Source organism: Denticeps clupeoides, chromosome 19 (genome assembly GCF_900700375.1).
Source record: "Denticeps clupeoides chromosome 19, fDenClu1.1, whole genome shotgun sequence".
NCBI classification, from domain to species: domain Eukaryota; kingdom Metazoa; phylum Chordata; class Actinopteri; order Clupeiformes; family Denticipitidae; genus Denticeps; species Denticeps clupeoides.
In genome coordinates this window covers 7531782-7559769 of record NC_041725.1, presented here as the reverse complement: position 1 = coordinate 7559769, position 27988 = coordinate 7531782, and the positions used below count along the sequence as shown (strand labels likewise).

The 27988-nt window shown below is 45.1% G+C and overlaps 2 protein-coding genes across 6 annotated transcripts; one reads left to right on the top strand and one right to left on the bottom strand.

The window, feature by feature from the left end:
* On the top strand, positions 1 to 22612 carry relt (RELT TNF receptor). Of its 4 annotated transcripts, none has more exons than XM_028962507.1 (12): positions 1 to 197; positions 9350 to 9424; positions 10059 to 10151; positions 11046 to 11230; positions 11465 to 11517; positions 11652 to 11903; positions 16628 to 16708; positions 16791 to 16869; positions 17870 to 18106; positions 18608 to 18779; positions 19549 to 19599; positions 20669 to 22612. In XM_028962507.1, exons 2-11 carry the CDS (start codon positions 9380 to 9382, stop codon positions 19594 to 19596), a joined length of 1245 nt encoding a protein of 414 aa, XP_028818340.1. In that variant the 5' UTR covers positions 1 to 197; positions 9350 to 9379; the 3' UTR covers positions 19597 to 19599; positions 20669 to 22612. The 4 variants fall into 4 exon arrangements, with proteins under 4 accessions (XP_028818340.1, XP_028818338.1, XP_028818341.1 ...); XM_028962505.1 differs by having other exon boundaries at positions 20666 to 22612; XM_028962506.1 differs by lacking the exon at positions 1 to 197 and adding an exon at positions 7805 to 7934 and having other exon boundaries at positions 20666 to 22612.
* p2ry2.1 (purinergic receptor P2Y2, tandem duplicate 1) lies at positions 20389 to 27897 on the bottom strand. 2 transcript variants are annotated; one of them, XM_028962511.1, is made up of 3 exons: positions 27842 to 27897; positions 23918 to 24735; positions 20389 to 20411 (listed from the first exon to the last, which is right to left on the bottom strand). In XM_028962511.1, exons 2-3 carry the CDS (start codon positions 24716 to 24718, stop codon positions 20406 to 20408), a joined length of 807 nt encoding a protein of 268 aa, XP_028818344.1. In that variant the 5' UTR covers positions 24719 to 24735; positions 27842 to 27897; the 3' UTR covers positions 20389 to 20405. The 2 variants fall into 2 exon arrangements, with proteins under 2 accessions (XP_028818344.1, XP_028818343.1); XM_028962510.1 differs by lacking the exon at positions 20389 to 20411 and having other exon boundaries at positions 22838 to 24735.
* Between the last annotated feature and the right edge of the window lie 91 nt (positions 27898 to 27988).

Sequence of the window (27988 nt, the reverse complement as noted above, 5' to 3'; positions counted from 1 at the left end):
GTAGCGCTCGTGGAGCTAACCACCGATCTGACGCTATTTAAATTTTGGATTACGACGCGGGGACCCGGCGAGGGCTCTTCCTACCGGCACCCCCCACACCTCCTTCCATGCGGTTCATTTATTTATATACTAAACACGTATTTAAATACCGTGACTATATCCAACCGATGATTTTGACCCGCCTACCCACAAAGCAGGTAAGTTTAGCACTTTTGCCGTCGTAATGGATGCTGTGGCGCGTCGCCTTTGTCTGTGACGGGGGCAGGACTGGCTGCCTGCCGTGTGCGCTCGACATCACCGGGACACCCCGCTTCGCGCTGAGCTCTCTTGACACGAAACTTTTCCACACTTTATTTCATCCGTTTCATGCGCCTTAGCCCGGCGTGGCTGTCGCTGTATCCTCTGCCCGTTTTCAGCACAGTTGCCTTTCTGTCATTGCCATCGTTGTTACCGTTCTAGTTGATGAACGGAAGAAAAAAAACTTTACTTGCTTCATTTTGCCCTAAATCCCAAATGTGGGTATATTTAAGACTGTATGTTTTTACAGTTGTACAGGTTATGCTTCAAATTTTCTACTGAGATGTACACGGTCTGCTATCTAAAAATGGCAACCTTGTTAAAACATGGACTTCAACATCAACACAGACTGGTCTTTATTAATGTGTTCGTTAATATATGTATATATATATATATGTGTGTGTATGTTTAATAGGGCGAATATTTGTTCAGAGAACCGGCTTTTCGGAAATGACGGGGTAGGGAAAAAATAGTACCGGCACGCATGTACCGCGCCGGCGCCACTGGCGGACTGCTGCGCCATCGCAGAGTTTTATGAGCCGCGGACTGTACCATCGGGTAAGCGTGGACCGTACCATTTTAAACAGTTGGATCGTCTTTCCAAAATTTTTTTTAAAGGATCATGAATCATGAAATGTCATGCATCGTGCGTTCATTAGCGATTCGTTTCATTCACATGGTTTTACTCATTAATATTGGCTTAGACCACAATAATATAATTAATTACTGTTTTATTTGTGCATTTCAACACACTTTCAGTGTCATATTTTAGATAGACAGAGGGTAATGTGTCAGATCATCAAATTTGGATATTTTAGAAAAGGCATTAAATTAAGTCAGCATTTTGAAAAGTGAAAGTGAAGTGAAACTGCACACGGTGACACAACGAAATGTGTCCTCTGCTTTTAACCATCACCCTTGCTGAGCAGTGGGCAGCCATTACAGGCACCTGGGGATCAGTGTGTGGGGACAGTACTTTGCTCAGTGGCACCTTGGCAGTTCAGGGAATTGAACCGGCAACCTTCTGATTACGGGTCCGCTTCCTTACCTTCCTATATACCATGCTAAAATAAATGCATGAAAATGCTATGAAACCTACAAAACAAAAAAGCTGTGGAACTATGTTGTGGTTGAACGGTATGTCTCGTTCATGTTCCTGTGGCACCCATCATTGGTTTTCATACTGATGAATAATAGTATAAAAATGTGGTAGGTGTGGTTTGGGGTTAAAAATCTGTGGCTGCTCCAGAGACAGGACTGGGAAACAGTGGTTTATTGGGAGTTTTCACAATTAAAAAGTATTTCTTCAAATGTTCTACTAAGGATACAGGCAGAAACGAGAAACTGGCCTCATCTGGTAACTAATTACCTCACTGGTAATTAGAATAATATTAGTCAGAGTGGTGCAATGACAACAAGGGGAATAAAAATGACCCAGACTTGAGTGAGTCAGTATAGAGTACATAGGGCAACCCATAATCGGAAGGGTGACGGTTCAAATCCCAAACCGCCAAGGTGCCACTGAGGTGCCACTGAGCAAAGCACCATCCCCACACAAAGCACCGTCCCCGGGCGCCTGTCATGGCTGCCCACTGCTCACCAAGGGTGATGGTTAAAAGCAGGGGCACATTTTGTTGTATGCACCGTGTGCTGTGCATTAGAAATTGAAATTTCTATTAGAAATTGTTCATCACTGGATATTTTAAGAAGTCCTTTATCTGCTTATTTTACTTGGCCTGAAGCACATGTGGCTTAGCAGCCATGTCAGTCCTATTTAACCTACACTAATATGTCAAACACGTTCACCGATGAAATTGTTCAGTCCATTGTTCCACTGCTGCCAAGATTGCTCACATCCATTTTTCAATGTGAACGTTTTTGGCACCACCTGAATCCACCCAAACCAACTCATTCTAGACAGAACGTGGTCCACCTTCCAGAGGAAAATGTAATGTGTGTGTTCTATCTATGGCCTGTATTTTTGGACTTGCTCGCTGGTTTTCAAGTAGGGTTACACGAGTTCTGATGCCGTTTATTCTGAGCATCCTCTGGAAAGCAGTCTCTGTGTGGCATGCCCAGAGTTTGTCAGGGTCGCCTGCTCCGTTCCAATGCGGGGATTTGACACAGGAAGGCAAAATTGCATTCTGGCTTTTGCTGTTCTTAGGCCACTTATCTTTAATTAAATGAACTACAGGTCCATGCCAAACAGCGCTTGATTTTGAAGTGGGAATTTCCTTGGTAGGTTTTCCCTCGTGTGGTACTGGGAGAGAGTAAGAATGTCTGCTTTTTCACCCCAGAAAAAAAAGAAAAGCCTCAGGGGGAAGAGATCCATATTTTAATTAGAGTGCAGATTTTGGGACGTTTACCCGACAGGCTGTTTTTTTTTTTTTTTTTTTTTTTTAACTCCTCTGAACCTGATTCCAGTGACCTGAGTGCAGTTTGCTGCAGCCTCTGTGCTGCATATCCTCATAACAGCGTCGTATTTTTGGTAGTTCTCAGTATTTCCCCTGGCTGGTGAACTACTTCCTCTTGCTCATAACAACTACTTCCCCTTCCCTCTGCTATCTTGAGTGTGCATCAGAATACGCCTGACATTGCACCTTGATAAATGAATTTTTGAAACATCTGTTGAATATTTAATAGTAGACGCAGTTTTCTGTGGATCGCAGCATAATCTGGGCTCAAAATTCCATTGTGTTACTCATTATGTCTGCCATTTAATTACCTGGCATTTTTAAGGTTTTGGTGAAGTGATGTTTAAACCGTAGACAGACAGGTTGGTGAATCCTCTGTCGGTCAGTCAACAGGAAGTAAACCCTCAACCGCTGGTTGGTTTCCCCGAGAGGTGCATATCCAGCCAGTCTGTCACCGGCAGCTCTCATTCATCAATTACCACCCAGTTTTTTTTAGTAATTAAGCTGAGGACAGGATAATAACACATAGCTGCTTACATGATGGCTTTGACTGCTCCGTTCTAGGTTTATTGGCTCCTTTGTAAACCTTCAATATTGCTCAACCACACACGAACGCTCTCACAGCAATGAAATATACACAACAAAGAAATGAACTACAAACCCAGCTATTCAGAAATATAAAAAATCCGCTTTTTTTTTTTTCCCCTCTTGGTTCCTCGGGCCGTACGGGTATGTTTAACATTCCAGACACATTATACAGCATGCACATTAGCATTCCCCTTGTGAGGTGCTTCTTTTGGGCTTCTGGTGTCATCATGGTTTCTTCTGTTGTTGTTTTGTCTGTTTGATCATTTTGGTTTCCATCACCATTAGTTGTCTGACATGGTTGCTCTGTCGCAGAGTCACGGGAAGGTCATTTCGGTCTTTACGGAATGATCTCGGGCCTCTCACATGTTTGGCTCCGTAATCACAACATAAGGATGCAATTTTCATTTTTATACGGATGTAAATGCGTAGGTATTTGATAGAGACTGGCCATGCATATATACATTTATAAATAGCTGTCTGCTGTAATAGTCTCCGTGCTGCTTTACAAAAGAACGATTCTTTGCAGAACACGATCACCTTTTGAATGATCAGTGCAGTAATGATACAGGAAACGTGACCCTGTCTTTGCTGCATTTGCGACGGCCAGGTCTGTTCCCATGTTGCCGTCTCACTCCAGGCTGCCTCGTCCTGCTCACTTGCCCCTTGTGAGCCGATGATGTCATTCCGATCATCTTTCCAGTGCAACTGTACACCCATGACATGCTTGTCTACTGTGTCATCCAGTACAATGGATCTGGTCGGAGGTGTTGAGACAGTGTGTGTTGCCAACAGAAGAAAAAAAACACAAAGTAATTGCAGTTAAAGTGAAGTGATTGTCACATGTGATACACAGCAGCACAGCACACGGTGCACACAGTGAAATTTGTCCTCTGCATTAAACCCATCACCCTTGGTGAGCAGTGGGCAGCCATGACAGGCGCCCGGGGAACAGTGTGCTTTGCTCAGTGGCACCTTGGCGGATCGGGATTCGAACGGGCAACCCTCTGATTACGGGGCCGCTTCCTTAATCACTAGGCCACCACTGCCCCCCACTAGGCCACCACTGCCCCAGTTGTCCCGTGTGCCATGTTTCAATGACATGAAGTATGAGTTTGAGAAGTGTTGACTAGGAACAGTAATGTGTTACCAAAAGCATGGACTATATTCTCGTGTCATCACAAAGGAAACTATAACAAACAGAAAAGATGGAGTTCCGTGTCGGAAGCACATGTATAATCCCACCTACCCACCCATTTACCCAGCATCCTCTATTTTTACACAGACAGCCCCACACAATCTCACCAACCCCCATGAAGCATTAAATACATTTCATTCAGCAATGAATAAATGTTAATTTCTGATCTAATAATTGCAATAAATATATGAAAGTGAAGTGATCGGGATTCGAACCCCCATGAAGCAGTAAATAAATTTCATTCAGCAATGAATAAACACTGATTTCTGATCTAATAATTGCAATAAATATATGAAAGTGAAGTGATCGGGATTCTGATTACGGGGCCACTTCCACTAAAATATATATATAAATTATCCATCATCTATTTTATACAATTCCATATGAAAATGAACGATGAAACAAAATTGTTTTGTAGTAGTAAAAAAGAAATGTGACAGGATTGTGTTATTCACTATTCATACGTTAGAAGACCAGGGGAAATATGGTGATATCGTTTTGTTGGCCTTATCACCAAGCCATACTGCTTAGTTGTCTTCTAGTGGGTTTTTTTTTCTTCTTTTCCTCCTATTGTGGTTACTCCCTTGTCTAGAGGCTTTGCTTAGTTCTTACAAGATGACATCAAGAGTCTCAAATAAAGACCGTAGGCACTTCTGTAGATCCTACTGTGGATTCTTCAGTTCTTCCCTCTGTTCCTGAAACCGCCACGGTCTGATGTACACGGCACTTAATCCTGTTTTTGCTTTCCAAGGCCTCATTTAAGAGACCGCTGACAAACAAAACGTGAAAAATACTCCTAACCCGCTGGTTTCTTTTTTTTCATCGTCATGTTTTGGAATCATAGCAAAGGATGAGGTGTTCGTCAAAAATGGATAATTGTTACCTCACGCTTAGCCAGCAGTCTGAGGAGCTCTGTTGTTGTTTGGGTTGTTTTTGCGCGGGTTAGCGTTCAGAGTTTGGCTGTTGTGAGACACATGAAAGAACTCGGGTCGGAAGTGGTTTTCCAGGCCTTGGTTAGTGCCCCCGTCGAGGTTTTTGCTTTATTATTTCATGTTTGTCCGGATGTGTTAATTTCGCACGGGTTTCCATCCTGGTCTTGACGTGTTCCATGTGACCGTCAGAGGACACGTGGTTGGCACAGGGCAAGAAACGAGGAGGATCTGAAAAATTAAAATAGGGAACAATAAAACTGCAGCCGTTGACCGGATGGTCGGCGGAGCAATGGCGACACAGTGGGATGGGGGGGAGGTCAGAGGAGAACGTGTCAGGCCCATTAACATTTCTGTCTATTTTGGAAAAGCCATGGTGAAGGCTGGCAATGGCGGGGAATTACAGGAGGGCGGCGGCACGTGCAGCGTTCTCCCGTCTGGAGTGTGGTGAGTGTTGGGATCGGAGCCGAGCCGCGGGGCAGCCGCGCGAACCTGTGATGAAGACATGCACGAGGGACGGGACTCAAGGGCTATATCTATACCCTCTGCGTTACACCTGTATAACCTTCAATTATTCAGTGAGTATCATGAAAAACATCTTTATTGTTAAATATGAAGAAAGTGACAGATGTTTATGTACAATGGAATATATAGTGCCCGCCACAATTATTTGTACAGTTCGTAAAGATTTGTTAAAATAGGGGGAAAAAATCCATCTAGGTTGTGAAGCAGGTTCTTCCCCCACTGAACAATTGTTCCAAGAGTTCCTGATTCCTCTGCAGTGTATTAACCAATAATATTTAGGAATAACTTGCCTCTGATATTTCATTTAACTGACCTGAGACTCAAGTTCATAGGGCGTCTCATCAGAGCTGTGGGTGTTGGCAGGTTTGGAATGAACTTTAGGTGAGCCACTAATTAAGGAGCTGCCCTAATTGGCCAAGTAATTAAGAGTTTTCCTGCTGACGCGCTGGCCCTCCTCCATTCCCGGATTCCCTGAAGGAAGATTGTCCTCCATGCAGCTCCCCCGATCCAGAAACGTGCTCTTACCCTCAGAAGATCCGGGGACATCCTCAGGCTTGTCTGTTATCACTGGTGACCTCAAGTAGGCCTGGATACAAAGTCATGCTCCCTAGTTTTGGTTTGGCCGCCCAAGTACTATCGGAGAACTGTGAGGAGGTCAGATGTTCGCGTCCAATGTGCCACGCTTGCAAAAGCTAAGCCAGGGCACCCTCTCTGGACCTCTCCAATTTGTTACTTGACAGGTTCCAAAATAGCAGGTCTTAATTCTGGCCGATCGCTTATTTTTTTTTCTTTTTCGTGTGTGTTTGTTTTATTTACGTTGTCCTTTTTTCCCCCAAGAATCCCAAAAGCCGCAGAGTGAAGCTGAACGGCTACGGAGATAGAGCTGTAATTACTCTTTATAGCTTTTTAATGAAGGGGCTCAATTTAAGGCATGCACGTTCAAATGCTGATCCATAAAAACTCGGTGGAAGACAGAGAGAGGGGAGTGACGGGCCAAGCGCTTCTTACTTTTCTGAATGGCAGTCGGACGAGGGGAGGCGGGGGGTGGGGGGGGGGTGTTGCGGACACTTTCATTTTTCTCCATCCCTGAAATTACAGCAAGTGCACATTATCCTCCTGAGCCCTGTCATTTCCACTCGGAGGGCATGTTTCAGGTCGCCCGCCGAAGCCATCAACTCATTTGTGTGAGCTGGTTATTTTTTTTTTTTTTTGAGGCGCTCTACCACTTTGACCCGTCTGCACATAGCAATCTGCCAGAGTTGATCCTGGCACAGCCCAGAACCTCAGAGCCTGGAATCCTCTCATTTCAGGGCCGGAATGTGTCAGGTCGTCCTCCAGACCCGTGTTAAGCTATTTTGGCCCGGGCGTGCGTATGGGCGCCCGCCGGCTCCTGGTGGTTGCGGACAGGCCGAGCCCTGCGGTGCCATGGAGTTCGGGAGGACACCTGACACAAGTCCTGATCAAGTATATCAGCATCCGCTCCCAGAACTTCCATCTACAATTTTACATCAACCCGAATATCAAGATTTTGTGCGGCACGGTACGTGGTGTGTAACTTTTATTCATCATCTAGACAGGCTGTAATTGTTCACAATTCTTCTTAAAGTCTTTAAAAGCACAAACCTCAGACCCCTTGACTGATTACCGCGAGTGACCAAAGTCCTGCTCCACCCTGTAAACACCCCCCCCCACACCCACCCACCACCTTCACCCCCAGCACCATCCCTGCTTCCCAGCGCGAGGGTGTCCTGTACTGGGAGTGGACAGAGGCTTGCGGTGGGTGGAGAATCAGCCAGGATTCAGTGGGAGGGGGCGGAGCTGTGGTTACCGAGTGGCGGTATAAGGGATGTGTGCCGGCCCTGGGCAGGTACAGTGCTGTAGCCTCCCACTGCTGCACCCGCTGCCTGGGCGACTCTCCGCTCTGACTTCACAGCATCCTTGCTCTGTTGCCGGGGCAACCCCACCTGAGGCTGACGCCGCTCTGGGGTAAGTGGCTCTCGGCAAGTTTGGAGGCTCGTAGGCTCAGCATGTTGGGGTGTTCACCTGAACTCCCCATATTCGGAGTAAGTCGTATATTCGTCTGTTTTGCTGTGTTAGGAAGGGAGGGTTGCTGTAGGAACATGTCTCTATATGAAGTGTTACCGTTTGCATTTTTTTAAAAATCCGAGGCGATACTTTGCGTAACCCGTGGTTAGGATTTAATTACACCTATACTGCAAAATGTCTTTTGATGCAGGGATTTCTTAATTATTCCCCCGTATACAATTGTCCTTTATTACATACTTTATTTAATTGCCGTTTGCTTTTTTTTTTTCTAAAACCCTACAAAAAAACCTTACTCTGCTTTGTGTAAGCATTATCATGTTCCCAGTGATTGTTTTGGACCGGTTGTGTCGAACAAGGGGTGCAATCTTGTCGCGTAATGCGCTCCTTCTATAAATAGAACCAATTGCGTGTAACGCGAACCATAATTGCTGACAACTCTGTCCAGCGGCCAGGACACGATGCCATGTCCAAATGTTTTTCCGTTATGAGGGCGCAAAAAAAATAATAATGAAATTTGACGAAAAATATGGACCTATCTTGCATGTGTGTGTTGCTATTCTTGCGATAAGAATAAACAATGAAGAGATGATAATAATACACGCAGCTGGAGATCTATCTTCACCCACACTAGGCCCAGCAGGCTGGCATGAGCGTAGAGATCAAAGGGGGGGTGTTTATTGGGGTTCGTTTTTTTTTTTTCTTACAGGCCACCCTCACGTAGCCTTTGCCATTCAGCACGTGGCGGCCAGACATGGAGTTCTGTACATGCTTTTGTGCTCAAGGTGTTTTATTTTGACCAAGGGTGTCGTGAAGCCCCGACCGAGTGTCAGCGTGTGGGTCTCTCTAAAGCAGATGAAAAACCACGTGTCTACTCGTAAAAAGGACACATGAAATGAACTTCAACTCAGTTCGACCGTAATGACGTGCGACTGCTCCTCTCCACCCACTGCGCTTGTGTCATCCTTCTTATGTCAGCAGTGTCAGGGCACTAAAAACGCTGCTAAAATTAGGCAAGCAGGAGAGCTGCTCCCAAACCAAATGTCCAGTTTTAGCAACCGAAGGGCTATTTATGCAACCCCAAAACCGCAGTTCTGGCTTCGCACGAGCACTAACCTTGCAGCGCAGCACACTGTTCTAGCACGGGGACTTTACTCTAAACATTATTTACTGTAGCCCTGCCAGCCCCGTCTGTCATTAGCGTTCTGCCCTGTGGTGGTGAATCAGGGCCTCTGTGCCGCAGGAGCTTCTCGGTGTGTAAGACTGTGCCACACGAAAATGGCGTCAGCGCTTCATCATCTGGAGCAGGATGGTGTGTCCGATGTAAAAACCCCCGTTATTCTTCCTGTCTCTTCCAGGTCATATGTTTATAGAAGAATATCTTGAAGATGATGAGGAACCACCTCTGCTGCTTGGCGTCTTTCCTTCTCATCGTAAGTGTGTGCACCCCGACCCACATAAAAAAAAAAGAAGAAATGTCCTCTGAGCATAGAAGCCGCAGGCAGCCATGCTGTGTCATTACCTCCGGCACAATAATGTCCAGCGCCAGATTGGGACAAATAACCATTTAGCTGAGATTAGAACCGTGACCCAGCAGTAAAACACTGAGCGATTGCTGAGTGAAGCTGCCCGCTGTGTAGTAATGAATGAGGTCGGCCCGTTTAAAAGTTACATGAGGAAGGAAGCGTTGTCAGGCGGGTAAAATGACCCTCCTCGCGCAGCTGACTGCAGGAATGTGGGGTTCTGTAGGCACCCGGTCTCAATAAGACAACCCCACGGTCCTCTGCGGTGAAGCAACAGAGGCCTTCATAGTCCCAACGGAGCGCCAGAGACTGTCTCATTCAGGCTCTGCAGCCCAGCAGCGACTGGGGCTTACTGTGTGTGTGGGTTGGTCCGTTCATGACAGTATTTATGACTACATGCTTTCATTAGCACCACTGTGCACTGCGTGTGTGGGTTCTATTTGGAATCATATTTCCATATATGAATGTTTATGTGTATGTGAGATTTGTAAATGCGGTTTTTCATGAACATACAGTATTCTTGTGCGTTGTGTTGCCCCGTCAGCTGCTCTGTCCGTGCGGGGCACTAGCGGCGCAGTGTGCACCGGGAGAGGGCTGCGTGTGCCAGGAATGCGCGGCAGGAGAGGAGCCCACCACGGTGAGACCACGCCCGCAAACACCCTACAACCTATGTGCTCCAAAATGCAGCAGCACGAATTCCCAAATCCTCCCACACCACCCCACTGCTACGCTCCCTCCACTGGCTCCCAGTAGCTGTTCCCCCCGCAATCAGGTTCAAAATACTGATGCTGGCCCTCAAAGCCAGACATGGGGTTTCACCATCCTACCTCACAGCCCTTATTACACCTCGCACTGCACCTCGTATACTCCGAGCCTCCAGTACTGCTCGTCTGGTCCCTCCATCTCTGAAGGTACGAGGGAGACACTCATCTAGACTCTTCTTTGTCTTGGCCCCTCGGTGGTGGAATGAACTTCCCCTCGAGGTCAGAACAGCACAGTCACTGAGTACTTTCAAATGGCCGCTTAAGACCTTCCTCTTTAGAGGAAGATTAACTTGTAACCTTATTGTCTGACTTATGCAGGAAAAACAGAGTGAATAAAATAATTGTATTCATGGTTTGAGTCCTCGTGAACCAGAACTGTTACTGATGGTAACATGAAAGCACGTTGTAAGTCAGCACGTGATAAGGACGTCTGCCAAATGCCATAAATGTAAATATAAATGCTCCTTACCCCCTTACTAAAGTACAAGTATGGCTCAGATGTCTGGAAGCCATTGTGATGTCTGTCTGTCCATCATTTTAGTCCCAGCCTGATGCTGTTCTGTCCATGTGGACACATCCCAAACCAAAGTGGCATTTTTTTTTTTTTTGCATACGTTGACAAACACAAAAATAATTCATTTTAAGTTGTTTCCAGCTTTGCGGTTTGTTTTTTGTGTCTTTGGAAGCCTGACACTGTTTGTTATTATCCATATAACTGCATGCAGGCTTTTGATTTCGCTGTTTGAACTATGAATTGTTGTTGTCAGGCTTGTGGAGAAGGGCAGGAGCCTGACGTGGTGGTGGGGTGCCAGGCCTGCCCAGCGGCCACTTTTTCCGCTGCCCACGATGCCCAACAGTGCCGCCCTCACAGTCCCTGCAGGATCCTGAATCGTAAGGTCATGACCCCCGGCACTTCACGCACGGACACGGTCTGCGGAGGCTGTCTGTCTGGGTATGGGCTTTATTGATTGCTTGTCTGTTTATTACCTGTTAATTAGTTCTACATAAATCTGCTTGCTGACCCTATTACAGAAAATGTTATTTTTCACTTAGATGACAATTCTCCAACTCAGTTTCATAACTGAAGTGTCATTAACTGGTGATGTTGAATGTTATTGCATAATGACATGTGGTTTTGGGTGCAGTGGTGGGTGAGGGTCTGATTTGTTTATGTTTGATTGTGCAGGTTCCACCCTGCTGCTACACAGACGGCCTCCTCCCCACATGCCTGTGTGAAGAGTAAGTGTTTATGTTCAGCATGTGTTTTTACAACGTTTTACTCTTATTCCAAGGCTGTAAGCATCATTATCACCCTTTTATTTGAACATCAATATTGATGCAAATTAATCAAAATCATAATATTTCTATACTAGAGTCAATTCGAGTGCAGCGGACTGTGGGAAATGGTGCTCCCCAGGGCGCCGGGTTGGCAGCGGCAAACGGCACGAACATGCACAACCCTGAGGAGAAGAGCACAGAGTACGCAGTGTTCGCCCTGGTGCCCATATTCTGTGTCATGGGCCTGCTGGGAATCCTCATCTGCAACATCCTGAAGAAGAAGGGCTATCGCTGCACTGCTGAGAAGGAAGGTGGCGACGAGGAAGCCCCCACCCCCCAGAAAGAAGGTACGTGTCTCGGCCTGGGCCACAATGATTGTAGCAGAATTTGGAAAAAAGCAAACTACTATCCACTCTTGACCATCACAATTATAGGCCTAAAACAAGGGACTGATGTATTAAACATCTACAAAAACAAACTAATATTATACTCTATACCAGTGTCTCCCAACCCTGGTCCTGGAGGAACGTCTTCACTCCAGCCCTATATTAATTAGGCTCAGGTGTTTCTTAATGGCTTAATAATGAGGGTGGCAGCTTGTGAAGCCATGTGGGTTACTGGCAGATGTTCCTCCAGGACCAGGGATGGGAAACACTGCACTATACTACTGTACATTGTTAATAATGTAAATAATTTAGTCTCAAGTCATGGTCTGGCACAGGTTGAAAGCCATATTGCAAGAATGAAACTACTACATTTACATTTACAGCATTTATCAGACGCCCTTATCCAGAGCGACTTACAATCAGTATTTACAGGGACAGTCTCCCCCTGGAGCAACTTAGGGTTAAGTGTCTTGCTCAGGGACACAATGGTAGTAGTGGGATTCGAACCCGGGTCTTCTGGTTCATAGGCGAGTGTGTTACCCACTAGGCTACTACCACCCCACTACTACTATACCAAGTGTTCCGAGACGAGACATCCTTTTAACATTATAGTGTGAAGGACAAGCAGTTCTACAGATGATGTGGAATTATACAAGGACACTTTAATATCATTTCACCTCCCCGCCTGAGGTCTGTACAGTAATACAGACGGTACAGCAGCTGGCACTGGCGTGTTATACATAGCCGCGTTTGAATCGCAGCTGTTCTCGCCTATGGAGGGCTGTGATTGGTTGCTTCTTCAGAAGAGGAATGGTGACAAGTGATTAGAGGGTGTTAGCTCAACATGTTCTCTGCAGTGAGACCTGACTTTTTAAGAGACTATAGTAGGTATATAGTAATGTACCATGAAAAAATATATATATTTTTTTTGCATTTATTTGGAAGAGTACAGATGAAAACAGTATTTTAAAAGTAATAAACGAATAAGCAGTGAAAACTCTGACAGCAGCAGCTCTGTATGGCTTTTGAAAACACAATTGGCAACATTTTGTACAGAAAGTGCAAGGACAAACAAACGCATCAAATGCTTAAAAGTCAACAATGCCGAAAAACAGAGCCAGCTCACAAAAGAGGCATCATGGTTGACTGAGCTGAAAAAACGGGGGGGAAAAAACAAGCAAGGACCCTGTGACGTACTGTCATTATTCAGACTCTTTGTCCTCAATGGGAATATTTAATCACTTGGGTCATAATAACAGTGATCCGATGCAGGATAACCAGGAACCATTTCACAAAGGTCTAGTTTCAGTCCAGACCTGAAGGCACAGAAGAGGAAGAGCAATGTTTTGCTGGGAAAGAAAGGAGTTCATTCAGATCATTGCTGTGGTTGAAATCGGATGGTAGGATATAAAAGGCCCTGGAATCAGAACTGGTTTCCCAGCAGGTGTGTCTGGGACATCTGGTCTCACCGTATGCCATCGAAAGAACTGTCAGTGCACCTTGTTTCATTTTGGATTAATGCTTCCAAATCACTGATGAAGATCATACTGGATCTGTGTTTTTTTTGTGTGTATCACTGTGTCTCTGGTGACCACTGTTTTGAAATCTCACCCTGTTGGGTTAGCCGTCCCACCTGACCCCTTACTTACCCCGATCTTCCTCACGTTGGGGAACTCAACACTCGTTCCGTATCTCCTTACGCAGATCAATAATTCAATTGGGCCTTTGACTCCCAGGCAGTTTGCTCTGCTTGGGCCGTTCTGTGGTTAGACTGCAGGTATGCAGAGTTTATGTGCTGGGAGGCAGCACATAGAGCCAGCTAAGGGCTTTTCCAAAGCTCCTGCGGTTACGGGAGAGGTCTCTCTGATTGCACGTTGCATGTGTGCCGGTTTTACAGTTACAGCGCCACTGGTGAAAAACCCAGGATCCTCTCCCTGGGGTTTGTTTCCATTCTAATGACACATGCCAATGTAGACTGAGCAGAAAATCACGGGCGATTTTCCACTGTAGATCCCTTTTGTGGTCCAGTCAGTACCAGCAGCTCCAGTTACGACTCGTGTTTGTACATGTTCAGCTTTGGTGCAAATTGTACCAAAGGCATTAGGGGGTGGGTCTGGCAAGATGGCATATACACACACTCACAACACAGATCAGCCATTGATAAGAGAAAGTTTTCATCAGAGGGTGACTGCTAATTAAAATTTGAAGAACTAAGAGCTAATGCTATCACCCTGTTTCCAGGGATACATGGAAAAAGAGCTAGAACTTTGGACTAACTTTGGCTAGTTCCTATCTTACTTAAGGACATTTATTTTCCGATAGACTGAGGTAGAAGGTTGTTAAGAGAACCGATTCAGAATGGGAGGTGGGTTTTTTAAGACTCTGAGCAGTCTTGCAGAACCCGTAGGCCGTGACTGGCCCGGAGCCAAAGCTCTCTGGAGTTCTGGATGGGTCAGGGACTTCGTGATGAGCCTCTGCAGTGCTACCCGCAGTGATGAACTCAGCGAGAGGAGAGGGGTGGGGTGAGTCTGCAGCAGAGAGCAAGTCATTATCATCCGGTATAAACCTGTAAAAAACACGTACGGAATCTGAGCATCACTGCGACCAGAATGTAACATCACATGCAGCTAAACATCACAAGAGAACAATTTTAAGGTTTTAAGAGACAACAAAGTCTTGTTCCATCCCTCAGACTTTTATTTTCAATTTTTTTCATTCTTGTGATCACTTCATCATATCCATCACCTTCTCAGAACGATGAGGTCATTTGCTGAGAAGAACCCCATGCTTTCCAGGGAAAAGTAACTAGAGTTTCGACCCCTCCCTGTGAGTTTTACTGCAACACTTCTCAGTCCATTTTGCTTTATCTCTTATCCTCTCTTTCTCACAGCTTATGTAACTGCTGACTTTTCCTTCCGTTTGCGTAAGAGTTGTTTTACCCCAGACCCTCATTCTCACGGAGTTTCCGTATATGACCAAATTAACTACTACACACTGCCTGGGTAAAAAAATACCCACACTAACTATTCATAATCCATACAGAATGTAGACATTTTTGTTTAAATTACTGTTGAAAAACTGTTCATTGTGAATTTTACGATAAACAAATGCGCCACTCGTGCTACCTTAATTGTTCTTTCAATGCTACTGGTTTTCACTCACTAAAATATTCAATATGCTTAATTGTTTGTTATTGTATGCCTACTAAATGTATGTATAACTGCATCATAATTGGGTGTGAAGTCATACCACTCACACTGCAATTGGAGAAAAGTTTGTTAGCACAAGTTTGTTTTCCTGTGCTAAAGGCTCCGCCTCTTTCGAGAGAAAAAGGCCTCAGCAGCTGTTGAATAGGAGGAGCCAGTATTAGCTCAGCAGTGCAATGTAGGACACGATGTGAACAAGTGCTGCATGGCTGAAGCAATAAATGATTAATGTGAGATATATAAACACACACACGCACACATATGTGTGTGTGTCTGTTTTTGCTTCATCCCATGAACCTAACCATCTGTATCTGTGTGTGCTGTACAGAAATCTTTACCAAGACTTCTTTTACTCGACAAAACAACTGGGAAACTTGTTTTATTCTCTAAAATAGACAAATAACTTGGTAATAACGAAAGAATCAAACAGCAACATTTGATCAAGAGACAGGCAACATGAACTCTAAAAAGTCCAGCCTGCTACACAGGAATTACTGCACTTTAGAAGGACAATCCCACATGGATCATTCTTTAGAGTTCTGAACTTTGACCAGTTGGAGGTCTGAGATTTTGTGGAAAAGGCCTCATATCTCTTATGCTGGAACAAGAGGTACCTGATGTTATGCAGGTATATGATGTAAACATGATGTAATAACATAATTCTTTATCTGAATAACTCAGCTGAACAGTTAAACCTGTACTGGACCACAGATATAATGACACGCCAGAAAAGGCGCCAGAGAGAGTGCCTACATGCTTTTTGTCTTTTGCACTTGAGCATCAGCAGCACTGTTCAAGTTGATTTTCAGGTTGTTTTGTTGCCTTGGGCACAGAGATATGGAGAAGATGGCTGCCAAGTGAGAGCTGTCAGTTGTTACTGCTGTTGCAATCCATCACAAGTCCGTACCGTGCCCGTGTCATGCCCATGTCCCATGGGGCAAGAAAGGAGTCAGTACACGGGTGCATCAGTGCCGGCCAATGTGAACAAGCCCAGAGAAACTGTGGACTGGGCCGATGGAAATAAAACTGCTGTGATAGTGCTGCTGTTACCCTGCCTGAATGAGCCGCTCGAAGCTATTCTTAGGTTCCATGCCGCTCTGATGGGGAACTATGAGACACAGACCCCAACCCGTGTCCTTTGGACATATTCAGCTCACTGGGGACCTCTTGCAAAGTCAGAGGCTACAGGCTAAAAAAAAAAAAAAAGACTCCTGACCAATGTATTAATAACAAGTATAAACAATGTAAATTTAGAAAATGAAGGGCACAGACCGTTCGTTCCATTATATAACACTGAAATGCAGTGAAATTGATTTTAAAATAAACTAACTAACATTGCGAGGATTGAGGTATTATGAGTGTCGGTCCCAGGCCTCATTGCAGAAATGTAAAACTTGTTTTCATGGCTTGTCATTGTAACCCAGAGTGCAAGTTGTATTCTAGGGTCATGACTAATGCCGCCTCCCTGTCCCTCGGCAGGTAGCATGGGCCCTTTCATCTTAGACGACCCCAACGAAGACACCATCAGCGTTCTGGTGCGTCTGATCACAGAAAAGAAAGGTACGCTCCCTCACCCGGAGACTAACACCCCTTAAACAGCGCCTCTTGCTCTGTGTCGGGGCTAAAAGTGTGTGTCTTCCAGAAAATGCTGCTGCCTTGGAGGAGCTTCTGCTGGAGTACGAGAACAAGCAGACGGCTGCCAGCAAGGCCTCATCCATCAAGTGAGCACAATCCCACCTTGGGCGTACTGTCATTGTTTGGAACCCTCGAATACTTGTCCCATAATGTAGTAACAAAGCCTTCTCTGTGACATGAGGTTTCTGCACAAGTATCATTCTGTTGCTTTCAAGGCTTTTTCTTTTTTTGCTTGTTTGCTCTAATATTCTGAGATTTTTGCAAAACATTTGAACTACTTGTGTTATTGTATCCCTCTTCACACACATTGCTTTACATTTATACAGACCTGCAGAAGTGCTGATATCACTGGTGGTCCTTTGTGACTTTGCGAAGGTCAGACTGGCCACGCACCTGTCTGTGTAAAGCGGGCTACTTTTTAAGTGGAGGATAGCCTCTCACTCTACCCAGGCAGAAAATGGGGCCGGAGGCTGAAATATACATTTGCAGCTCTGCCTTGTTCTTTCAATGATTTGTAGTTTTACATTTCAGGCGCCATTTTGTTTTTTCTTTTTCTAGAAAAGCAGAATAGGGAGAGACAGGTGTAGATGGCTTATGAGAATACAAAATAACACAGGCCACTGTCCTCTTCAGATTAGATCTACAGACACCGCACGTCCTGTTTATGCTATGAAGGTCCCGCAGAGTGAGCAGCCGTACCACGGAGGTTAAATCTGACTCATCCTCCCGCGGTACTGAAGACAGCTGCCGCTCGCAGGTCTGCCACGACTTGTCATCACGTGCAAAAACCACAGAGTGGCACACTGGAAAAGCACTGTACCATTCCATTTTTTTTGCATCCTCATCAATGTGTCAGTGAAAGGCCGTCTAGCGCACACACGTTGGCTGGCAGTTCTAGAAATCTTTTCATTCCGCGCCTTTTCTGTGGGCCCAAAGTGGCAGAGAGTTCCTGCTGACGTCGGCCAGCGGCTCATCAGCCTCGCCGCCTCGGAACAATACGCCACTGTAAACGGTGGGGGTTAGCATAGTTAGAGATTTGCTGGACAGGTAAAGCGATTATTTATTTTACTCTCCCTCTGCCTCCAGGTTTCCTGTTCTTCCTCACTTGGCGCAGTTCCGCTCTCTGCCACGACTGTGCCCCCACACGCACCATCTGCACACCATAAACGGACTGTCCCTGCGCTCCGGCATCTGCTGCTCCCGCTGCAGTCAGAAGAAATGGCCCGAGCTGCTGCTGCCTCCGACTATCGACACGCACAAGACCTCCAGCACCCCCACAAAGGCCTTGCCTCCTGGGGAGGTCACGGTCCTCTCGGTTGGGAGGTGAGAGCTCCAAAATGTTTGGCCCAGACCAGCTCACTGAACCCTGTGTTGCTCAAGGGGTATGGTTCCTGTAGATTCTGTAAAATCATTAGGCTGGATGCATGAGAAATGTGCAAAACCTCATTTTATTTTACACGTTGGCTATAAAATGCTCGAAATAAAAAATTGTTGACATCAAAAATAAGTAACACAGACTTTTACTGTGTAGTTAAAAAATAATAACGCCACATAAGGCAGAACCAGATCAGCCTGTTCTGCAGCAGAGAGCTACAAGCCAAACTATTTAGAACTGTTTGCCTTGAGGGAACCTGGCTGTCCGGCTAAGTGTGAGAAGATGGTGGAAAACCCACTCTCACCCGCACAGCGTAACTCCATGTCTTTAGGTTCCACCATAACAAGCCTCATAAAGATTTACACGATGAAGGAGGGGGCTTAGCAATAATTGCGTGGGCCTGTGTGAGATCGTTAAAGCTCAGCCAATCGTCCCCCGAATCTCAACAGGTTCCAGGTGGCCCAGATCCTGGAGCAGAATTCGGGCTCGGCAGAGACGACCCCTGCCGAGTCCAGCGACACGGATTCAGTGGACACGTCGCACACCGAGCCGGCTGACGAGAAATCCCTGCTGGGGGTTCCCTCCACCTCTGTCTCCTCATCTTCCAGGAGCCGGCAGGAGGTGAGTCGCTCTGAACGGGATATTTGTAGGCTGTCTCTCTCTGTCTTCCTCACTCTTCTGTTTCTTAATATCTGAGCCCTGTTTCGACCGGTCTCGCCCAGAGCAGGAACTGCCAACTTCTGAGAGTCCTTTCCCCCTTTTTTAAACATGATGAGCATTGATGATGGTTTATATTTGTATGCAACGATGATGGTGGTAGAGACGTTCTTTCATGGGCTGCAGTGTTTTATGAAAAGCCTTTTGGTTTCAGTCGATATGAATGACCATCAGTGAGCGAAGAAAAGCATTGTTAAATATAAGTATTTTTTGTGTCTGGTTAGAATTTTTGGTGCTAGAAAATGATTACAGCATTCGTTTAAAGACCTTTATTGATCCCAGGTCTCACAGGCCTGGAGTCCCTGTTTGTGTGATTGTTTCTGGAGAGGCGCTTCCTTCTTCCTCCCTTCACCTTTTCCAACAGGTCCTCTTCCTTACTCTACTCCTAAGTGAACTCTGGGTGTGAGTCCAAGTGACCCGCCAATGCTTCTCTTCATGTGAACCGGAAACTCAATCATCCTTGTAGAACACAATGAATTATTTCTCAGAACGCTGCTGCTATTTAAGCGGCGCTATTTTAAACCAGTCCAGCAACTCTCCCTGTCATCAGAATTTGTGGCTTTTGCGGTTGTTACTCAACCGGGCGCCGTTAGCCCCAGAGGAGGTTATCAGGTTTGCGGCAATACCTAGAAGTTTGTGACTGACAGCTGGTCTTCAAACTTGGCTATTTCAGGATCGAAGACTGGTCATTAGGTTCGGAGAAAAAAGCCTGGTATTCTGACAGGTAAATGAGATGTTTTCGACGGCGCTGGTGGTGGGAGGTCGCTGCAAAGACAAGATGCTTGCTCATCTACATGCTTTGTGCTTCTCGGCTGATGGAACATAGTGCACTCTCTGGTGGTTGGTGCATTGTAGTGTTTTCTTCTTCTTCTTCTTCTTCTTGCACTCACATGCCCTGTCAGGTTTTCGGATGGGCTTCTCACGCATCACAGAGTTCTGTTTCATGATTAAACATTCATAGGCTCAGGCATTCCACTGCATCAGGATGTGACACACAGACACTTCCTGTCAGCCTCTCTTCCTGCCAGAGAGGAGTTAGACCCAGAAGCCATTTCCTGTTAATCTGCACCTATTTTCCCTATTCCTCTCACGCATTTTCCTAGCTTTGCCAACAGCTACCAGTGATGCTATGAATAAACATGCACACACCCGAGAGGCCACTCCCCAATTCACACAAAGACGCACGCATGCTTATTATGTGAGCACAGAAACTCACTAATCCATGCACAGTGTGTCTACAGTAGAAATCGTCACAAGGACCTCAGAATGAATGAACGTGAAGTTCCTATTGCATAACTCACATACTGTACCAGAGTACAATTACCTTTTTTTTTGAGAGCTCACCTGAATCATATTCTGTATAGATATTCATACTCTTTCACAGCATAGATTAAACTCACGTAGCCCAATCTTCAGTCTGTTGCTTTAGAGGAGCATCTTACCTTCCTGCCTGCGGTGAGATGAGTAAGCACTGTGTGGCTGGGAGCTGAGCTGTGCTTTGGCGCCCTCTGCTGGTGTCATAGTTGGAACTCAAAACTAAAACAAAAAATACAGTATTTAGTAATCACATTTGTTAATTGCACATAGCTATGTTATTAAATAATATGTAAACATAATATTAGTGTGATATATTCACAATACTATATATGTTATATTACTGTGTAGAAGTATACAGAAATATCTTTAAAATATTACAATTATATTCCGCCAAAAAGAAATGCTAAATATAGCGTTGGTGCAGAGTGGCAGTTATTTTATCCCATATGATTTTTTTTTCTCCTTTCTTTCAGAAGCATGTTTGAAGGATAAACGGCAGATAATTTCTTTTCTGAAGACACCAGCCAGCATCAGGCAACAAGAAGACCATGGGCACAATCATCTGAAAAGAAGGTGTCTTCACCGGGCATTCAGACTTGAGACGACCTCTATGTTTATCACAAAAAATGATTTTATCTTAAACTACAATATTTTTAGCTCTTTGGTGAGCAGACTGCTTAGGAGGAAGCGACAGTATTCTGTCTGGATGAGGTGGCTGAAGTGCCGCAGCCTTGCTGCAGTGTGCATTATAATGGAAACATGCACGGCTCAGTTGCACATGTACACACACACACACACACACACACACGCACAAGCACACGTTCTAAACCAGGGAACATTAAGTATTATTAGGAAGTTCTTCTTGGTGACTCTACAGACAGTGGTTTTAGACATTCATTGATGCTGAATGTTTGATTGATCATAAAACAACTCAACACTATGATAAATATCTTAGCTATTAACTACTCTTGGGATGGCTTTCAGTGCTAGAAGGCTGCTATTGATTTTAATTTTTTAATGAAATCTTGCATCAGAATAGCTTTTGATGCACAATAATCCTGAAAATGGTTGTGTGTGTATATATGTACAGATCAGTGTGAATAGGGAGGCCTGTATTTCCCATTTTTTTCAGAGCGGTATCTGTTGTAAAATAACGGAGAAAAAAAATGGAAATTTGACCATACTAGCGCTGCTGTGTCAATCACAATGATGCACATATGTCAGTCTTGTGTCTCTTTTATATTTTTTTTCAGACCATTATATGCATTTAGTAGTGGGTCATAGACCCACTTCTGAGCCTGAAAGATCCTCTCCTGTGGGTAGTCGCTTATTTTGCTGCTCATCAAATCTTTATTCATTCACTAATTCTCATTTTGCCCAGTTCTCGGGACCCACTTGAAACGGGTAGTGTTGTTCTAGCTTGGGAAACAAAGGACCCAACTCTCGTCACTCATCACAGTCTTTCAACATATTTGATTGACAGGCCCATTCAAACATGACTAACAATGTTTGGACCATGGTGACAGCATGTCCCTCCAGGGCCTGGAGATATTCAGACCGCATTCCAACAAGTCACAAGGACCCTCGCAGGCAGAACAAACACTGTTACTGTCATGCATGGCACTGTCACAAAGCAGTATCAGTGTTGGCCTGGAGGTCTCCATACATCCCCGCCGAGCTGCGATCTCACATGCGGGCGTTTTCTTTCTCGTATTACAACAATGTAAGAAACCATCTACAGCACTGTGACCCTGCAGAATGTCACCAAACCTACCTCCTCTACAGGGCCGGGCTTAGATGTGCTTTTTTTTCTTTCTTTCTGCATTTTATAAAGCTTATCCTCACAGAACGGGGAGCCCCTTTTGTGCGAGCACTTACTGAAGGTTACCCTGAACCCTGGATGAGACGGGGTCTGTAACCAGAGCTTAAGACAGTACAGTGAACATGGTGCAATCTTCACTTTTCAAACACGCGCACCACGCTCACATAAAAAGCATGAAACACACTCCATTTTATTTTCTTTTTAATCCGGTACTTACCTTTCTGTTATTTGGAATCGAAATGTCAGTTGGAAAATAGTTTGTCATGGTCAAAGGAAAGTGTTTCAGTGGATTTCTTAGGTAATGAAATGAAGACTGACCATATCATCTCATTCCTTCCGTAATGTTTTAAGTATTTTTTAAAATCCTTATGAATATTATTTAAATAGGAAAAAAAGACAGTGACAGAAAGACTTTCTTTTAGTCACTTACATGCACATTTTATACAGCGTGGAATTTTTGCAACTTTTGTATTTTGTATTTTATTGGTTCTGAATGATTATTGCTTAGACCATATTTATTATTTGTCTCATCTGATGTTTGTTACCTGTTTTAACTGCAGGTGTGGGGAGAAATAAAAAAACATCTATCTCTCTGGAACAGTTGTTTTGTATTTATTGCATTTATTCCATATTTGGACTCTTTAAATGAAAATGCGGTCTAATGTGTGTGTGTGCGCGCCACCTTGTGGCATTTACATTTACATTTAAAGCATTTATCAGACGCCCTTATCCAGAGCGACTTACAATCGGTACAAACAGTTCCCCCCTGGAGCAACTTAGGGTTAAGTGTCTTGCTCAGGGACACAATGGTAGTAGGTGGGATTCGAACCTGGGTCTTCTGGTTCATATGCGAGTGTGTTACCCACTAGGCTACTACCACATGGCCACCCTGGCCATGTGTTCATGTTGTTAGTCTCTGCACTTCATGCTTAGTTTCCTTCCATGCATTCTCTAAATTTAAATATAAGCATGTAATTCTAATGGAATCTTGTACTCTGAAGTATTTTAGTGAAAGTGGAAAAGAAGTCATATGGAGGTATTTTGGGGTTGGCATGATTCGTATTAAAAAAATGTAAGTGCTTATTTTATACAGGCACATTTCCCCTCCAAAACAAAGTACTTTTTTACATATTTTTAACAACACAAAACATCATCATCATAAAATAAATGTCCTCTGGGACAAAGTCTCAGTTGTGTCTTCCAGAAAGGATATGGTGGCACACAATGTGAGAACAACCCCTAGGCTCACTGTCTCTTCTGGCTTTTTTAAAGAAAATACCGGCCAGACTTCTGGACCCAGATTGTGGTCCTTTTATTTCAGGAAGACACTAACACTATTCAAACGCAACTAAATGGCTTTCAATATTTGACTGTGTACAGCAGCACATTATTTTACCAACAAAAGCATAAACTTTTGGTTCTGAACAGAACACATACATTGCCATTCACTTTACATTCCGTAAAAAAATCCGTGTGGGAAAAATCCGTGCTGTGTATCTGTGCTGCTGTGATAAGGACAAGAGGTGGTTACTTTGATGAAAATTGTACCTTCAATTTCCGATTGCTGTTACATAACATTACAACATTACAGTCCAAGTTTTTTTTAAAACACTGGACAACGGGACCAAACTGGCCTGTAGTGTATATTCAGAGTGTGCCCTGGTTCTGCCACCAGAGGACTGACACCTTTCCCGTCCCTCTCACACCAGAATGACCTTTCCGCCATTTTCCATCATAGAGACGCTGACAATGTTAAGACTTGGTCCTTTGGCTTTGTTTGGCCTTTTTTGGTGGGGTTGCTACGGAAACCCTGGCCTGCCATGAAGTAAAGTATCGGGTCCAGGCAGCTGTTGGCGCTGGCCAGGGGCCGGGTCACCTTGTAGGTGATGCTGGACACCTGTACCTGTGTGCAGTTGACCTGCGTGAAGCGGAAGCTGTAGTATACGGTGCGCGTGAGGTGGAAGGGCAGGAAGCAGAGCATGAAGGTGGCCAAGACGATGACGATCATCTTCACAGATTTCTGCTTGAAGCGCGCCGAAGCCGCGTCTCCCGGCTCCAGGAGCTTCCGCACCATGAGGCTGTAGCACGCCATCACCACCAGGAAGGGCAGGGCGAACAGCAGCACCATCACAATTGTGCTGTACACCATGAAGTCGTTGAACAGGTCCTCGCTGGTGGTGTCGTAGCAGGTGCGGGCCACGCCCGAGACGTTCATGCGTGAGAAGTAGAGGACGGGCGACTGGACGACCAGGACAACGGTCCACACGCAGGCGGACACCAGGCGGGCTCGTCGGCTGCTCACCCAGCTCAGGGATCGCAGCGGGAAGCAGATGCCCAGGAAGCGGTGCAGACTGATGCAGCAGAGGAAGAGGATGGAGCCGTAGAGGTTGGTGTAGAACAGGAAGCGGATGAGCTTGCAGACCGGCTCGCCGAAAGGCCAGTTGTTGGCGGCGGTGTAGTAGTAGATGAGGAAGGGCAGCGTGAAGATGTACAGGGTGTCGCACAGCGTCAGGTTCACCATGTAGATGGTGGTGGGCTTCCAGCGCTTGGTGCGAAACAGCATGTTGTACAACACCATGCTGTTGAGCACCAGGCCCACCAGAAACACCAGTCCGTAACACACCGGAAGCAGGATGTACTTGAAGTCCTCGCTGAACTGGCAGCGGTACAGGCCACTGGCATTGCTGGCGGCAGTGCTGTTCATGTTGGCTTCTGTGGGACCTGGAAACATGAAACAGGTGTAATGTATTTGCACACATTTACATGTGGCCATTTAACAGATGCGTCTGAGCTGCCTTCCAAATACCAAGCGAGCGCATCCACTCACACCAACAAGCGCGGAATAGCCAGCAGGGTGACCTTTGGAGAAGTTCATGCATGGACATTTCAAACCTTTGCAAATCAGGCCAGAGCCAGAAGAGGGATCCAGCCAATTTGATCATGAAAGGAAGAAAAAAATCAATACAATATAAACTGAAGCTCTAAACATGTTCTATCTACGGAGCACCAACTAAGGACCCCCCCTCCCCCCATAAAAATGTACTTATATTTGTGAATAATAATAAATGCTGTTTCCCGGCATTCGTACAGAGAACACTCTTTTAGCCAAGATCCTTTGGCTACGTTGGGTCAGATCAATGAACATTTCCTTTCAAATGGGTTCTGTGTATGAAGAACCAAACAAGGACCAGACACAAAATATGAAAAATGTGTATCAATATATGCACTTACATCGATTTTTAACTCATTAAGTCATTGAGAATGCAGGTTGTTCCTTTTGTGTAAATTTTACAGAAACATATTTGCTGTTTGTGCCTCATCCTAACGTTAAAACAGACAAACTGATCAATGTTCTTCAAAACATGTTCTCTGATCATCATCCTGCTTTCTGGTTTTCATTCAGAAACCTTTGGCACTGTGTGCTCCGATCATTTGGATAGTGTGCAATCCAAGGCACGCTGTATCACATCCCATCTGCAAATTACAAACGTCTGCATGCAAAACCCATTTCTCCGGCAAGTCCATCTCCATCGCTCGTACTCACAGCGCTACCGTTTTCCCGTCCAGTCTGTCCTTTTCCCCCGCATACCGGCCCGGTTCTGGAGCACGAATCCCTTCACCTAACAACCACGTAAACCACGAGTGGGCGTCACCTGGCTGTCTGGCAAGCCCCAGCCCACTCCACTAAAGCATCATCCACTCATTCGAGTGCAATGTCAGTCTTGCATGTCTGAGGGGCCTAAAACGACATGGAATCCATAAAACGTTTTAAATTATGTCATATGACAGGGTTTATTAAAATCGCTGGATGGTAAACAATTCGTCTAGGTCATCGACTGTTCAATGTACTGCGTCTAGTCTAAGTTATTTTGTAATGGCTGACAGATTTCAGGGCCTGCGGCTATGGTGTGCGTGGACGAGGGGTGGACTGTGGGTATTCTGGCCCAGGAGACTGTGGCATGTTAATCATGAATAATAGAGCCCAACTCCTCGAGGCACGAGAGTAACTGTACTGCCCCAGAGTAATGTCATATGCTCTGGTATTCATTTAGAAGGGTTTGTGTAGAGGGGGTGGTAGTCGCACAATAAAATGGACATATGTGGACATGAAATGGACATAGAATTCAATTTAGCCTCTGGTTCTTCAGAGGCTCGTGTGACTGTTGCTAGCGCTACTTTTTTAGGGGAGGGGTGGGAAATTCTATAGGGAGTCAAAGCATGAGAAATGGGAGGAAACCATTCCCCTTATGATGTCATGAGGGGACAAATTCCAGAGCCGACCGTCTGAGCTGCCGCTCTCTGAACGGCAAAGCAGAATGGCCAAAGCGCCTATCATCCTTTCTGACCACTTCAGGACCATAGACAGGCTAGGGGAAGTCGTATTAATGTTAAATAATCTCACAAAATGAAAATTTCATGTCATGGGACCCTTAATCTGCCATTTGAAGATACTCAGACCTCAAGGGGAAGTTTATTCCACTGGAGGGTTGGAGAGTGAGAGGTGCACAGCGAGGCATAATACGGGCTCTGAGGTAGGATGGTGAAACCCCACGTTTGGTTTTGTAGACCAGAATCATTATTTTAAATCTGATGTGGGCATCTACTGGGAGCCAATGGAGCGAGCACAGCAGTGGGGTGGTGTGAGAAAATATGGGTCATTGCATCATTCATTCCTCAAAAAATATTTACTTATAGTTAAGATATTTTCATCATGCTATGTAATCTGTAGCACATTGTGCATATTTGTGAATGTAAGATTGACTAGTTCTTTACTAGGGTCCATGATGGCCCGAAGGTAGGAAATATTTCCTAGCCATCAATCTGTTGCCAGATTGGGAGATTCATATTCCAGGAAAAATCTTTTTTTGTGAATAGGTACTGAGGTACTAGTATTTGTTTTGGTGCATGGTGGGCTGAAACAGTCCCGCAGGGACCGCAGGAGCGGCAACCAACTGTTGTTTCTTGCTTGCTTTAAAGTTCACAATTGTTCCAAGATTCTGTTGCTCATGCACCAACACAAACATGCAGACTCTGGAGCTGATGGTGATGCTCATACTGTCTTATTAAAAGACCATAAAACACAAGACCATGGTGCTATTGTCTGTCTAAGATGAGCCCAGAAGAGTCTGCAGCGCATCTGGAACAAGTCGACATGTGACAACTTGCATCTTCAATAAACCAGTGAATGAATGGTGTTGGCTGTTAAAGAATTACTGAAGTCACCCAGTTCCAGCAAACCTGGGAGGATCCACTGGAATTACAACACATTCTTTCACTTATATAATGCAGTGTTGAGGATTTGTCTTCATACTGGTCATACTTTGCACAAATGCCTCATCTATTTCACATTAAATGGTAATTTTAAATCTGTCCAGGATGTGATGGGCCTAGCGTTTAAAGAGGCGGCCCTGTAATCAGAAGGTTGCCGGTTCGAATCCCGATCCGCCAAGGTGCCACTGAGCAAAGCACCATCCCCACACACTGCTCCCTGGGCACCTGTCATGGCTGCCCACTGCTCACCAAGGGTGATGGTTAAAAGCAGAGGACACATGTATCACAATGACAATCACTTCACTTTCACTTCACTTTTTACCAGGTCTCATCCATGCAAGTCTTCATTTGGAAGAACGTATTTAAAATTCTTGGGTTCTACAATGCCTGTAGACATTGCAGCCAGTCACAAGCTCACACACAAACATGAAGGAAAAAAAGAGAACACTATAGATATCTATCAAGATGGTAATTCACTAAATGCCACACGGATATGCAATCTGCACAAACAGAGACACACAAACACCTTATCTGACTCTTTATGGTGTGTACTCACTGAGACCCAGCAAGCAGAGGCTGGACGTGAACACAGATCTGTGTCGAAGCCGGAGCTGCCGTCCATGGCAGCGGCAGCCAAAGTGAGGGCGTCCAATTAATGTCTTACTTTCGCCCGAAAAAAAAAAAAGTGCATTAATGATTACAC